The following is a 17,722-nucleotide window of genomic DNA, read 5'->3' as shown; positions in this document are numbered from 1 at the left end:
GATGATTTTCTTTACAAACCTAATCAAATGTTAGTTAGACATCACTGGTTGACACCTTCAAAATAAAAGCATATCAGTGATGATTTTTTTTCATAAATCTAGCAACAAAATGTTATCGAGACTTTATTGGTTGACACTTTCAAAATAAAGCATATCAGTGATGATTTATTTACAAAATTACTGATTAAATGCTAGCAAGAAATCGCTGGTTGACACCTTCAAAATAAAGCATATCAGTTATGATTTATTTACAAAACTAATGATAATATGTTAGCTAGACTTTACTGGTTGACGCTTTGAAAATAAAGCATATCAGTGATGATTTTCTTTACAAAAGTAATGATAGAAATGTTTGCTACACTTCATTGGTTGATACCTTCAAAATAAAGCATATCAGTGATGATTTTTTCTTAAAACCAGTGATAAAACGTTATCTATACTTTACTGGTTGACGCTTTCAAAATAAAGCATATCAGTGATGATTTTCTTTACAAAAGTAATGATAAAATGTTAGTAAGACATCACTAGTGGCTCTTTTCCAAAATAAAGCATATCAGTGATGATTTTCTTAACAATACTAATGATGAAATGTTAGTTACACTTTACTGTTTATTGTTTTCAAAATAAAGCTTACCAGTGATGATTTTATGTACAAAACTAAGTGTTAATTAAACAACGTTGGTTAAGGCTTTCAAAATAAAGCGTATCAGACATGTTTTTTGTCGTCAAACAGTACTAATGCTAAAATGTTAGCTAGCTACATTAAAAATACAACATATCTGATGGTGATTTGTGCAACATTATTAATAACAAGGTGTTTTAATAGCCATTTATTAGTGAAGTATTTATGGTCATAGTTGCATTGAAACAATATCAGTGTGTCATTTAAGGAATGATGAAGGACAACAAAGTAATGTTTACTACAAAAAGTTAGCACTTAAGTTGTTGAAAGGATTCCAACTTATCTTCAGACCTGGTCAAGAGTTGAACTGATCTTCTGACAGAACTTGAAGGTCTTCTTCGTAGTTACGGAGCTTCAATTGTGTCTTTAATGCCAACGATCTGAATTTATCTCACTGCGTTTAAATTTGGTGGACTCCATTTCTTTACCTCAAATTATGCTGACCATTTAATTGAATAAAAATGTGTTTAAAAAAAATCAGTGTTTTAAAATTCAGTGTACAAAAATATCAGTTCGCACTGAAGCAATCGATCGTTTCTCAGACGCAGCCAATGAGGTGTCAGGTTTCAAGTCATGTGACATTCTTGAGGGTTTTTTTTTCAAGCAAAGAATATTTCTGCACTGGATTTTTCAAAACACAAATTTTTTATTCAGCCAAATAGTCAGCACGATTTGATGTAAAACAATCCAGTTCACAGAATTCAAACTCAAAACAATCAGTTCCATAAATTCAGTGTAAAAAAAATTGGCGTCCTACAGACAGTGGAGGTCGTAGTTGAGCTGGCGTCCCAGCCGGGTCCCTGCCAGGTGTCGGCTGAAGACCTGGTCCATCTGCCGGCTCTGTTCCTCCGTGAAGTGGTTCCTCCAGTCCCCCACCTCACCTGCCATCACATGCGCCCCAAGTTAAGTACCAATGATTGTCACACACACAAAATTATTCTCTGCATTTGACCCGTCACCCTTGATCACCCCCTGGGAGGTGAGGGGAGCAGTGAGCAGCAGCGGTGGCCGCGCCCGGGAATCATTTTTGGTGATTCAACCCCCAATTCCAACCCTTGATGCTGAGTGCCAAGCAGGGAGGTAATGGCTCCCATTTTTATAGTCTTTGGTATGACTCGGCCGGGGTTTGAACTCCCAACCTACCCATCTTAGGGCGGACACTCTAACCACTAGGCCACTGAGTAAGCTAGGTAAGATCATCACCTGTGACGTCGGCCCCGCCCACCTTGTCCAAATCTCCCCAAACTTGTCCTTCTGTTTCTAATGTAACTATTATAGTTTTTAATTTCTTCACATTTTATGTTGTTTATGTAATTCAAATGTTATTTAACATAACTAGAACTCAACTGTGTCCAAACCTCCCCAGACTTCTGCTGCTAAGTTGTTTTAACTGTTAACATGTTTGGAGAGATTTGGACATAGTTGGGTTATTGTTATGATTAATAACACGTTAATTACACGTTAATAACATCAAACCATAAATTGTTGATAACTTAAAAACTATAATAGTTAGGCCAATAATGTTTGCTGCACAAACCACTAAGACCGGTTTAGGGAGGTTTAGACATGGTTGGTAGGGGTGTTATTAATGAGTAATAACATGTTAATAACACTACAAATATAATAATGTTAATAACATAAAAACTATAATAGTCCGACCAAAAATGTTTGCAGCTTGGGACAAGTTTGGAGAGATTTGGACATAGTTGGGTTCTTGTTATGATTAATAACACGTTAATCACACGTTAATAACATAAAAACACAACGTCAACAAAAAAAATTGTAATAGTTGCAGGACAAACAATTGGGGAGAGTTTGACAACAAACATTTTGTTAATAACGTAAAACCATAAATTGTTATTAACTCATAAACTATAATAGTTAGGCTAATAATGTTTGCAGCACAATCCACTGGAACTGTTTTAGGGATTTTTAGACATGGTTGGTAGGGGTGTTATTAACGAGTAATAACATGTGAATAACACCACAAACATAATGTTAATAACATAAAAACTATAATAGTTCGACCAAAAATGTTTGCAGCACAAAAGATTTGGACAAGTTTAGAGACATTTGGACATGGTTGGGTTGTAGTTATGACTAATTACACGTCAATTACACGTTAATAACATAAAACCATAAATTGTTAATAACTTAAAAACTATAATAGTTAGACCAATAATGTTTGCAGCACAATCCACTGGGACTGGTTTAGGGATTTTTAGACATGGTTGGTAGGGGTGTTATTAACGAGTAATAACATGTTAATAACACCACAAACATATAATGTTAATAACATAAAAACTATAATAGTTCGACAAAAAATGTTTGCAGCACAAAAGATTGGGACAAGTTTGGAGAGATTTGGATGATAGTTGGGTTCTAGTTATGATTAATAACACGTTAATTACACGTTAATAACATAAAAACAACGTCAACAACAACAAAAAAAATTGTATTAGTTGCAGGACAAACGATTGGGACAAGTTTGGGGAGATTTGACAACAATAATTTTGTTGATAACATAAAACCATAATTTGTTATTAACTTATAAACTATGTTAGTTAGACCAAACATTAACGTGTTAATTACACGTTAATAACATAAAAAACATAAACAGTTAATACGTTAAAAACTGTAATAGTTTGTTCAACGTATGACTAATACGTGTTAATTACATGTTAATAACATAAAAAACAAACGGTTAATTACTTAAAAACTGTAATAGTTAGTTCCACTTATGATTAATAACGGGTTATTTACATGTTAATAACATAAACGGTTAATACGGTAAGTTAAAAACTGTAATAGTTAGTTCCACTTATAATTGACAACGTGTTAATTACATGTTATTAACATAAAAAACATAAACGTTAATTACTTAAAAACTAATAGTTAGTTCCACTTATGATTAATAATGTGTTAATTACATGTTAATAACAAAAACAAACGGTTTATAAGTTAAAAACTGTAATAGTTAGTTCGACGTATGATTAATAACGTGTTAGATACACGTTAATAACATAAAAAACATAAACAGTTAATTATTTAAAAACTAATAGTTCCACTTATGATTAATAACGTGTAATTACATGTTAATTACATGTTAATAACATAAAAAACATCAACGTTAATTACTTAAAAACTGTAATAGTTCCACTTATGATTCATAACTAGTTAATTACATGTTAATAACATAAAAAACATAAACGGTTAATAAGTTAAAAAGTGTAATAGTTCAACGTATGATTAATAACATGTTAATTACACGTTAATAACATAAAAAACACACCTTTCCTGAAGATGATGTTTTCAATCCCGCCGTGCTGCGAGCTCTCCTTCATGGCGGCAAAGGTGCTGGCCTCGGACACGCGGCGCACCTGATCCTGGGTCAGCGTGAAGCCCAGGAAGGAGGCCATGTGACGGACGGCCTGGCCGAGGTCCTGCGTGAAGATCACATGCTCGTTGAGTAAATTCCACGTGGGCGGCGAGCTCCTCCTGAGCGTTTACTTGTTTGAGCTGCTCGTAGGTGACTAGCATGACGTCGGGGTCGTCCATCCTCTTCTCCCAGGCCAAGGCGTGCTCGAAGTAGGACCCCCAGGGAACTAGACCCCCAGACAAATGCACATTAGGACCCCCAGGGAACTAGACCCCCAGACAAATGCACATTAGGACCCCCAGGGAACTAGACCCCCAGACAAATGCACATTGAGCCTCAGCTGAGCGTGGCGGCCATAGGGCACTCACCGTCTCCTGACAGGAAGTCGGCGAAGAAAGATTCCCAGGACGACACAGAAGGCAGGACGGGGTTGTTGTTGCAGAAATGATAGAAGGACACCAGCGTGTCTTTGGGGTTCCTGAAGATCACCAACATCTGGGACACAAAACCACACTTGCACGCTTCTTATTCATTTCCATTCTAAATCAATTAAACATTTAAAAATGATAATCTAATTTTGCTTTTAAATAAGAATCCATTTGAACCATAAATACGTTTTAGGCCATCTCCATCAAACTGAATCATCACCCAAGGGGATCGGAATCGATTCAAGGTTGCCCAAAGATTCACATCTAGACAGACTTGTCTTAGTCATGTGGCTCCCCCTAGTGGTTGCACACAAAAAAAAATTTGAAAAAAAAAAAGTTACACTTTTTTTTTTTTAGAATACATTTAAAAAAATACTTTTTATAAGCCATCTCTATCCAATCAGAATTTATATATATATATATATATATATATATATATATATATATATATATATATATATATATATATATATATATATATATATATATATATATATATACATATATATACATATATATATATATATATATATATATATATATATATATATATATATATATATATATATATATATATATATATACTTATACACTTATACATGTATATATATATATACTTATACATGTATATATATATATATATACTTATACATGTATATATATATATATATATATATATATATACTTATACATGTATATATATATATATACTTATACATGTATATATGTATATCTATATACACTTATACATGTATATATATATATACTTATACATGTATATATATATATTTATATATATACTTATACACTTATACATGTATATATATATATATACTTATACATGTATATATATATATATATATACTTATACACTTATACATGTATATATATATATACTTATACATGTATATATATATATATATATACTTATACACTTATACATGTATATATATATATACTTATACATGTATATATATATATATATATATATATATATATATATATACTTATACATGTATATATATATACTTATACATGTATATATTATGTATATATTATGTATATACATATATTATGTATATATATATATATATACATATATATATATATATATACTTATACACTTATACATGTATATATATATATACTTATACATGTATATATATATATTTATATATATATATATATATACTTATACATGTATATATATATACTTATACACTTATACATGTATATATATATATACTTATACATGTATATATATATATTTATATATATATATATATATATATACTTATACATGTATATATATATACTTATACATGTATATATTATGTATATACATATATTATGTATATACATGTATATATATATATATATATATACTTATACATGTGTATATATATATATATGTATATATATATATATACTTATACATGTGTATATATATATATACTTATACATGTGTATATATATATATACATATATATATATACTTATACATGTATATATATATATATATACTTATACATGTATATATTATGTATATATTATGTATATACATATATTATGTATATACATGTATATATATATATATATATACTTATACATGTGTATATATATATATATATATATATATATATATATATATATATATATATATATATATATATATACATGTATATACATAATATATGTATATACATAATATACATAATATATACATGTATAAGTATATATATATATATATATATACACATGTATAAGTATATATATATATACATATATATATATATACACATGTATAAGTATATATATATATATATATATATACACATGTATAAGTATATATATATATATACATATATATATATATACACATGTATAAGTATATATATATATATATATATATATATGTATATGTGTGTGTGTATGTATATACATATGTATAAGTATATGTGTGTGTATATATATACACATACACGTCTATATACACATGTATACACGTTCACATATATATTTCATATATATATAAATATAAGATATGTGAATGTGTATATATATGTGTGTATGTGTATATATATATACATACATACATATACATATGTATATACATACACACACATCTACATATTTACACACATACATATATATATATATATATATATATATATATATATATATATATATATATATATATATATATATATATATATATATATACACATATACATGTAAACATAAATAAACAAATACTTTTTATAGGCCATCTCTACGCAACCAGAAGGAGCTTTTCTAACCTGTAACTTGTTTTTAAAAAAAAATTAATTATAATTATTATACCAAATAGTACATTGCAAGAATCGGTTTGAATTGAGAATCGATTCTGAATCGATTCTGAATCGAGTCCTCACCCCAGGGAATCGAAATCGGAAACACTCACACCCTTTCTATAGTGTTCCCTAGGGAGTCTTTCTGATTCCGATTCCTGCTTTGATGATTTGATTCAAAATCGATTCTCATTTCAAACTGAGTCCTGCAATGGAATATTTTCCCCCTAGTGGTTGTTAGGGGGGCACACAAAACTGGATTCAAATCCGAATTGCGATTCTTATTCATTCCAATTCTAAATCGATTTTTCATTTTCAAAAATCATTTGAATAAGAATCAATTTTAAAAAGATGTTTTTAGGCCCTGCAGCTTGAATTCTCACATGGCCAATCTCTCGCAATTGTAGGGTGTTATAGACCTCCCTCTGCCTCCACTGAAGCCCTTGCCTCGCTTGAATCCTTTATGAGTGGGTTAAAAGCTAGTGAACTTCTCTTGGTTGGTGATTTAAATTTTGACTGGTTGACTTCCTCTTCTGATAACCTTAAAGCTGTATGCAACTCACTAAACTTAACTCAATTAATCACTTCCCCAACTCGACCCAATACTAAAAACTCCTCAAAATCATCTTTACTTGATCTGATTCTAACCAACGCTCCCCATAAGTACACTGGCACTGGGGTGTTTGCCAATGACTTGAGTGACCATTGTACAATTGCAGCTGTAAGAAACTGCAAGCTACCAAAATCAAAACCCACTATTACATGCAAAAGAAATATTAAAAACTTTTGCCTCCCAGCTTTTATATACGATTTAGCTGCCTTTCAGTGGAACAGAGTTGCTTTAATTGATGATATTGAGATAGCGTTGAAATACTTTTATAATGAATTTCAACGTATAGTCAATAAACATGCTCCCTTTCGAAAACTTAGAGTTAAAGGTCGAAATAATCCCTGGTTTTCCTCTGCAATTGGAAACCTTCTCAAAGAGAGAGACGTTGCTTGGGCCAGGGCTCGAAAAACAAAGACAGAGGCTGACTGGCTTAGCTTTCGCCAGCTTAGAAATAAATGTACTTCGCTTGTTAAGAGGGCCAAGTCTGATTTTTACCTGCATGAATGCAAAAAACATATAAATGATCCCAAAAAGTTTTGGCAAACCATAAAAGCTTCTTTAAATCATGTGACAACAAATGACTTTCCAAGTCCTTTAATTACTCAATCTGGTACTTTGTCTGATAAGACAACTATATCAAATTGTTTTAATGAGTATTTTGTTTCTGCCGGATCCTTGTTTGAGTCGTTGAATCCTCAATTGTCAAATGTTGGTTTAACTAATGTTAATATACCAAATACACCACAGGCTGTAAATAGACGCAGCACCTGCACTTTTGAGTTCACACCTGTATCAATATCCGAGGTAAGCAGTGCACTAAAGAGCCTAAACACAACTAAAGCAGCAGGACCTGACCAACTTGAACCCTTTTTCTTAAAATTGGCTGCTGGTTTTGTTGCTGAGCCTCTCTCGCATATTTTTAACCTAAGTCTTAACAAGTAAAAGCATTCCAAAAATCTGGAAATCTGCCTTTGTTCTTCCCCTGCTAAAAGGGGGTGAACCCACAAATATAAATAATTACAGACCAATTTCTAAATTATGCATTTTAGCAAAATTGTTTGAGAAGATCATCAGTAACCAGCTAGAGGATTTTTTAGAATCAAACAATATTTTATCTCCATTTCAATCTGGTTTTAGAAAACAGCATAGCACTATTACAGCTGCTCTTAAGGTCCTCAATGATTTAATCGAGGCTGTAGACGGCAAGAAATATTGTGTCGCCCTATTTATTGATTTGTCAAAAGCATTTGACACAGTAGACCACAGTCTGTTAATTCAAGCCCTTCATCACGTTGGATTATCTAAAAATGCAGCTGCTTGGTTCACAGACTATCTCTCCAGCAGAACACAACATGTACAGGTGGCTGGGACCACCTCTTCATTACTGGACATTACCAAAGGCGTTCCACAAGGCTCTGTGCTGGGGCCCATTTTATTTTCTATCTACATAAATAATCTTTGTAATAATTTGTCGAATGCAATGTACCATTTTTATGCAGACGACACCATTATTTATTGCTGTTCAACCTCCATCATTCAGGCTTTTGAGTTTTTACAAGCTGCTTTTGATGTCATCCAGGCTCGCTTATTTGATCTTAAATTGGTTTTAAATACAGATAAAAGCAAGGTAATGGTTTTCTCTCATTCAAGGGTGCTACTGGAAAATATTCCAAATATTGTAACATCAAATGGAAACCCTATAGAGCAGGTCTTAAATTACAAGTACTTGGGTTTTACTCTTGATCAGGAGCTGAAAGAGATCTTGATCTCAATGGGTTTTCTTATCTGGTTAAATAAAGGTTCTACTATCTCCATGCAACCAGGAGTCAATATTCGAACCTGTAATCTGAAAAATGTATGTTATAATTCTTATACCAAATAATACATTGCAAGAATCGCTTTGAATCGGGACTGGCGTTGAAAGGGGAATCGATTCTCAATCGAATCGTCACCCCCAGGAATCGGAATCGAGTCGTTCGGTGCCCAAAGATTCACACCCCTGCTAATTGTGGTGGCTAATGGGACGCTCACCTTTGCTCTCTTGGCGAAGAATGTGGCAGGGATGTTGTCGGGGTGCAGGTGGGTCCCCAGAAGCCTGGGAGAGGGACTTTGATCCATCACCTGGAAGTTTGAGGCATTGCAACTAGCGTTAGCCGGCAGCATGCTAACGATACGATCAATGAAATATACGAATATGATAATTAAACGACGTGACAACGTCCCCGTTAGCACTGTTTTGTGCTAAAGGGCTCCCCCGGTGGTGAAAGCAGGTGTTACACCATGTCTCACTTCACTGATGCAGGCAACTATGCTGCACAGTTAACAATAATAATAGTATGAATTAGCTGCTAAGAAACATAAACATAAATACCTGGGAGACATCCGGTCCAAAAAACTCCATAAGTGGCGGCATTCTGGTTTCTACCTTCCTCCCTGTGGCCTCCATCATCATCTTCTTCAACACACCAACCATCCAGTTAAACCCTGAAACGCAAACATATATACATACATATATATATATATATATATATACACACACACACACATATATACATATACTTTGGTGAAAAATGTGCATGTTTTGGTTTTACAGACCTATTTTCAAGGCATTTTTTCTCCCTTTTAAAACTGCTGTTAGATGCAAATGAACCCCTCCACGCGCTGGGTAAGCATTCGCCCCCGCCCGGCAGAAATGTTTTGTTTCTTTTTGCTTTTATTGTGCACTTTGGACATCAGTGACATCTGATTTTGAGTGACTTTCACCACAACACCCAGATGATACATGGACATCAGCGCTCGTGTTTTGTTGTCGCGCCAAGGAAGGAGGAGATGTGGGCGGACGAGAGAGAGGAAGGACAGGTGTGGAACTATACGCTGACTCACGTTAAACTTCGACTTTTTAATGCTAGATCCTGGACATACTCATGTGTACATTGACATGAAAAGGCTTTATCGTCATGTAAATAATTACTCTGCACCGCTGCTTTGACTTATACACAATAAGAGACTCATAAACTATGCTACGAGCTACATCGCTAACGTAATAACATAACTTACTGGTCCATTGCCAAACCCAGTAGGCACTGATCCATTTAAAAGTCGTTTTTAGGAAAATCACTATTTTGGCCAGAGGACGTGATGCTATTGTCTTACAGTAGAAGGCTAAGCTAGCTACACAACAACTTGAGCTAACATTGCTAACGTACCATTAAACCATTTCTGACCAACATTATTAACTACCGTTTCATTGTCTCCCCCATCGCTATAAATACTACAGTATTATCCACCTCTTACTAAAATATTATCCACCAAGTACTACAGTATTATCCACCAATTACTACAGTGTTATCCACCAATTACTACAGTATTATCACACTAATTACTACAGTATTATCCACTAATAACTACAGTATTATGCACCAATTACTAAAGTATTATCCCCACTTATTACTCCAATATTTTCCAACAATTAGTACAGTATTATTCCACCAATTACTACAATATTATCCCACCAATTACTACATGTATTATCCCACCAATTACTACCGTATTATCCCACTAAATACTACAATATTATCCACCAGTTAGTACAATATTATCCTACCAATTACTACAATATTATCCACCAATGACTATATCATCCTACAAATTACTACAGTATTATCCACCAATTATTGCAATATTATCCACCAATTACTACAGTATTATCCCACCAATATCTACAGTATTATCCACCAATTACTACAATATTATCCACCAATTACCACAATATTATCCACCAATTAGTACAATATTATCCTACCAATTACTACAATATTATCCACCAATTACTACAGTATTATCCACCAATTAATACAGTATTATCCACCAATTACTACAGTATTATCCATCAATTACTACAATATTATCCATCAATTGCTACAATATTATCCACCAATTACTACAACATTATCCTACCAATTATTACAGTATTATCCACCAATTACTACAGTATTATCCACCAATTACTCCAATATTATCCACCAATTACTACAGTATTATCCACCTCTTGCTACAATATTATTCACCAAGTACTACAGTATTATCACACTAATTACTACAATATTATCCACCAAGTACTACAGTATTATCCATCAATTACTACAATATTATCCACCAATTTCTACAATATTATCCACCAATTACTTCAATATTATCCCACCAATTACTACAGTATTATCCACCAATTACTACAGTATTATCCACCAAGTACTACAGTATTATCAACCAATTACTACAGTGTTATCCACCAATTAATACAGTATTATCCGCCAATTACTACAGTATTATCCACCAATTACTACAATATTATCCACCAATTACAACAATATTATCCTACAAATTACTACAGTGTTATCCACCAATTACTACAATATTAACTACCAATTACTACAATATTATCCGCCAATAACTACAATATTATCCACCAATTACTACAATATTATCCACCAATTACTGCAGTATTATCCCACCAATTACTACAAGATTATCCACCAATTACTACATTATTATCCACCAATTACTACAATATAATCTACCAATTGCTATAATATTATCCACCAATTACGACAGTATTATCTGTCATGTCTGTGTGATCATGTTTTGTTTGGCCATGTGCTTTTTTGGATTTGTCAGTTCCTGTTTTTTCACTCCCTGTTTTGTTTCCATGACAACCCATTAGTTTTCACCTGTCCTCATGTCACACACCTGATTCATTTGCACTCACGCACCTGTTGTTAATCATGTCTGTGTCACGATCGGGGGGTCGCAGCTTGCTGCGCGGTTGTTCTCCCAATGCAAAGGAACGGCTCCGGACGAAGGCGTAAGGTAGGAAGTGATTTATTTATCATAAATCATCCAATAAACAAAAACAACAGGGATGCGTGCAGAGCGCACGGGAAGTTAAGGAACTATTACTTAGCATAGGCAAAAGACAAGGAACACTAGAACTCAAAAACTCACGTGACAAGTGCATGGAGCAAACACAATGAGAGCAGGACGAGTGACTGGCAAAGGCAACTTAAATAATGCCTCTGATTAGCGCTCGGGAAGCAGGTGAGCGGGCGAGCACTAATCAGAGACAGGTGCACACAAAGAGTGACCATGACAACCAAAACAAACTCACAGGAGCACAACAAATAACAAAAGGAGTCCAAAATTAACAGAAAACACAAAAACATGATCCGGACCATGGATCATGACAGTCTGTGTTATTTAAGCTTTTCATTTTCTGTTGGTGGGCCTGGGGACATCACATTCCTGCTCTGCACTCTTGACACGCTGCTTACTCTGTCCGGGTCATAGTTCATGCTGCTCTTTTCTTGCCACGTAAGTTTTTTTGTTTATTCAAGCCACTGTTTTGTACCGCCGCTGTGAGCGCCTTTTCTTTGTTCCTTTTTTTCCACAGTTCTGCCTTTGTGCTACTTTTGTTTTATTAGCCAAGTTTGTTCCCCGCCTTGTGCGCGCCTTTTGTTTATACTTTTTCTAGTCTATTATTAAATCAGGTATTTAACTTCACGCCATGTCCGGTCCAATTCTTATGCATCTTGGGAAAACAAACCACTTCATAGTCCACGTCCTGACATTATCCACCAATTACTACAATATTATCCACCAATTACTACAATATTATCCACCAATTACAACAATATTATCCTACAAATTACTACAGCATTATCCACCAATTACTACAATATTATCCACCAATTACAACAATATTATCCTACAAATTACTACAGCATTATCCACCATTTACTACAATATTATCCACCAATTACTACAATATTATCCACTAATTACAACAATATTATCCTACAAATTACTACAGCATTATCCACCAATTACTACAATATTATCCACCAATTACTACAATATTATCCACCAATTACAACAATATTATCCTACAAATTACTACAGCATTATCCACCAATTACTACAATATTAACTACCAATTACTACAATATTAACTACCAATTACTACAATATTATCCACCAATTACTACAATATTATCCACCAATTACAACAATATTATCCTACAAATTACTACAGCATTATCCACCAATTGCTACAATATTAACTACCAATTACTACAATATTATCCGCCAATTACTACAATATTATCCACCAATTACTACAATATTATCCACCAATTACTGCAGTATTATCCCACCAATTACTACAAGATTATCCACCAATTACTACATTATTATCCACCAATTGCTACAGTATTATACACCAATTACTACAATATTATCTGCCAATTACTATAATATTATCCACCAATTACGACAGTATTATCCACCAATTACTACAGTATTCTACACCAATTACTACAATATTATCTACCAATTACTACATAATTATCTTACCAATTTCTAAAGTATTATCCACCAATTACCACAGTATTATCCGCCAATTACTACAATATTATCCCACCAATTACTACAGTATTATCCACCAATTACTACAATATTATCCACCTTTTACTACAATACTATCACCAAGTACTACAGTATCATCCACCAGTTACCACAGTATTATCCACGAATTACCACAATATTATCCACCAATTACTACAATATTATCCACCAATTACTACACTATTAACCACCAATTACTACAATATTATCCCACTTATTACTACAATATTACTTACCAATTACTGCAGTATTATCCCACCAACTACTACAAGATTATCCACCAATTACGACAGTATTATCCACCAATTACTACAATATTATCTACCAATTACTACATAATTATCCTACCAATTTTTGGAGTATTATCCACCAATTACCACAGTATTATCCGCCAATTACTACAATATTATCCCACCAATTACTACAGTATTATCCACCAATTACTACAATATTATCCACCAATTACTACAGTATTATCCACCTCTTTCTACAATATTATCCACCAAGTACTACAGTATCATCCACCAGTTACCACAGTATTATCCACCAATTACCACAATATTATCCACCAATTACTACAATATTATCCACCAATTACTACACTATTAACCACCAATTACTACAATATTATCCCACTTATTACTACAATATTATCCACCAATTACTGCAGTATTATCCCACCAATTACTACAATATTATCCACCAATTACTACATTATTATCCACCAATTACTACAGTATTATCCACCAATTACTACAGTATTATCCACCAATAACTACAATATTATCCACCAATTACTACAATATTATCCACTAATTACAACAATATTATCCTACGAATTACTACAGCATTATCCACCAATTACTACAATATTATCCACCAATTACTACAATATTATCCACCAATTACAACAATATTATCCTACAAATTACTACAGCATTATCCACCAATTACTACAATATTAACTACCAATTACTACAATATTAACTACCAATTACTACAATATTATCCACCAATTACTACAATATTATCCACCAATTACAACAATATTATCCTACAAATTACTACAGCATTATCCACCAATTGCTACAATATTAACTACCAATTACTACAATATTATCCGCCAATTACTACAATATTATCCACCAATTACTACAATATTATCCACCAATTACTGCAGTATTATCCCACCAATTACTACAAGATTATCCACCAATTACTACATTATTATCCACCAATTGCTACAGTATTATACACCAATTACTACAATATTATCTGCCAATTACTATAATATTATCCACCAATTACGACAGTATTATCCACCAATTACTACAGTATTCTACACCAATTACTACAATATTATCTACCAATTACTACATAATTATCTTACCAATTTCTAAAGTATTATCCACCAATTACCACAGTATTATCCGCCAATTACTACAATATTATCCCACCAATTACTACAGTATTATCCACCAATTACTACAATATTATCCACCTTTTACTACAATACTATCACCAAGTACTACAGTATCATCCACCAGTTACCACAGTATTATCCACGAATTACCACAATATTATCCACCAATTACTACAATATTATCCACCAATTACTACACTATTAACCACCAATTACTACAATATTATCCCACTTATTACTACAATATTACTTACCAATTACTGCAGTATTATCCCACCAACTACTACAAGATTATCCACCAATTACGACAGTATTATCCACCAATTACTACAATATTATCTACCAATTACTACATAATTATCCTACCAATTTTTGGAGTATTATCCACCAATTACCACAGTATTATCCGCCAATTACTACAATATTATCCCACCAATTACTACAGTATTATCCACCAATTACTACAATATTATCCACCAATTACTACAGTATTATCCACCTCTTTCTACAATATTATCCACCAAGTACTACAGTATCATCCACCAGTTACCACAGTATTATCCACCAATTACCACAATATTATCCACCAATTACTACAATATTATCCACCAATTACTACACTATTAACCACCAATTACTACAATATTATCCCACTTATTACTACAATATTATCCACCAATTACTGCAGTATTATCCCACCAATTACTACAATATTATCCACCAATTACTACATTATTATCCACCAATTACTACAGTATTATCCACCAATTACTACAGTATTATCCACCAATAACTACAATATTATCCACCAATTACTACAGTATTATCCACCTCTTTCTACAACATTATCCACCAATTACTACAGTATTCTACACCAGTTACCACAGTATTATCCACCAATTACTACAGTATTCTACACCAATTACTACAATATTATCCCACTTATTACTACAATATTATCCACCAATTACTGCAGTATTATCCCACCAATTGCTACAAGATTATCCACCAATTACGACAGTATTATCCACCAATTACTACAGTATTCTACACCAATTACTACAATATTATCTACCAATTACTACATAATTATCCCACCAATTTCTAGAGTATTATCCACCAATTACCACAGTATTATCCGCCAATTACTACAATATTATCCCACCAATTACAACAGTATTATCCACCAATTACTACAATATTATCCACCAATTACTACCAGTATTATCCCCCTCTTACTACAATATTATCCCCAAGTACTACAGTATCATCCACCAGTTACCACAGTATTATCCACCAATTACCACAATATTATCCACCAATTACTACAATATTATCCACCAATTACTACAATATTATCCATCAATTACTACACTATTAACCACCAATTACTACAATATTATCCCACTTATTACTACAATATTATCCACCAATTACTGCAGTATTATCCCACCAATTACTACAATATTATCCACCAATTAATACATTATTATCCACCAATTACTACAGTATTATCCCACCAATTACCACAATATTATCCCACCAATTACTACAAATATATCTGCAACGCCTCCATGCTTCGATTACCACAGCAGGTGCCAATAGGCAAGAAAAGTTGCTTCTGCATGATAGGACCCGTTAAGTCGATTTTTGTGCACTTCTAAAGTATAAATGTGACAAGGAATGAATAAATAGTATTTGACACATCTCAAACACTTGCAAAATAACATTCCAAAGCAAATGTGAGAGGAAGAGCATCACATTAGTGTGTTTTTGGGTGTGTGCGTGTGTGTGCGCGTACTTGTGTGTGTGTGTATGTGTGCGTGTGTGTGTGGCTGAGGTCAGCAATGCATGACCATGTGCCACCAAACCAGCCTAACAGGACCAGTTTGTATGCAGTCACACACACACACGTACATATGTTATGGTCTAGTAAATGTGTAGTGGAAGTTCCATAAAGAGTAGATATGTATTCATTGGTGAGTCCAAAAGAGCAGCAGCGTCACATGATGGAGGTCATGTAGATGTTGTTGCCAGAGAGGAATCTCACCCACATTTGGGATAAGTCACCAGAAGAACGTGAAGGGGGTCTCACCACATTTGGGATAGGCCACCAGCAGGATGTCATCATCTCGCGCTGTCACGTCCTCCAGAGCTTGGAGGTTCTCGCGCGGGCACAGGAGGAGCGGGTACAGGACCCCCTTGTTCCTGTACAGCTTCTCCTCCTCCTGCATGGCCGACGCCGCCCTCAGTCTGCTCCGCAAGTGGACCGCAAAGTCCTCACCGTCCATCACCAAACTTATAGCAATATATATATCAAATATATATATTTGATATATACAGTATATGTAAATATTTATGTATTGCTGCTCCTCAACACTCAAGTACTCCTGGAACTAAATGCTGCTGCT

At 33.3% G+C, this 17,722-nt stretch overlaps 1 protein-coding gene across 1 annotated transcript; it reads right to left on the bottom strand.

Moving 5' to 3' along the window:
* Positions 1-830: 830 nt before the first annotated feature.
* Positions 831-17,722, bottom strand: sult6b1 (sulfotransferase family, cytosolic, 6b, member 1). The gene is made up of 7 exons (XM_062059427.1): positions 17,407-17,722; positions 9,801-9,913; positions 9,461-9,550; positions 4,430-4,556; positions 4,193-4,287; positions 3,975-4,125; positions 831-1,563 (listed from the first exon to the last, which is right to left on the bottom strand). Exons 1-7 carry the CDS (start codon positions 17,600-17,602, stop codon positions 1,436-1,438), a joined length of 900 nt encoding a protein of 299 aa, XP_061915411.1. The 5' UTR covers positions 17,603-17,722; the 3' UTR covers positions 831-1,435.

This window comes from Entelurus aequoreus, linkage group LG09, assembly GCF_033978785.1.
Source record: "Entelurus aequoreus isolate RoL-2023_Sb linkage group LG09, RoL_Eaeq_v1.1, whole genome shotgun sequence".
NCBI classification, from domain to species: domain Eukaryota; kingdom Metazoa; phylum Chordata; class Actinopteri; order Syngnathiformes; family Syngnathidae; genus Entelurus; species Entelurus aequoreus.
Note: the sequence above shows the minus strand (reverse complement) of the source record. Positions and strands in the feature narration are given on the sequence as shown.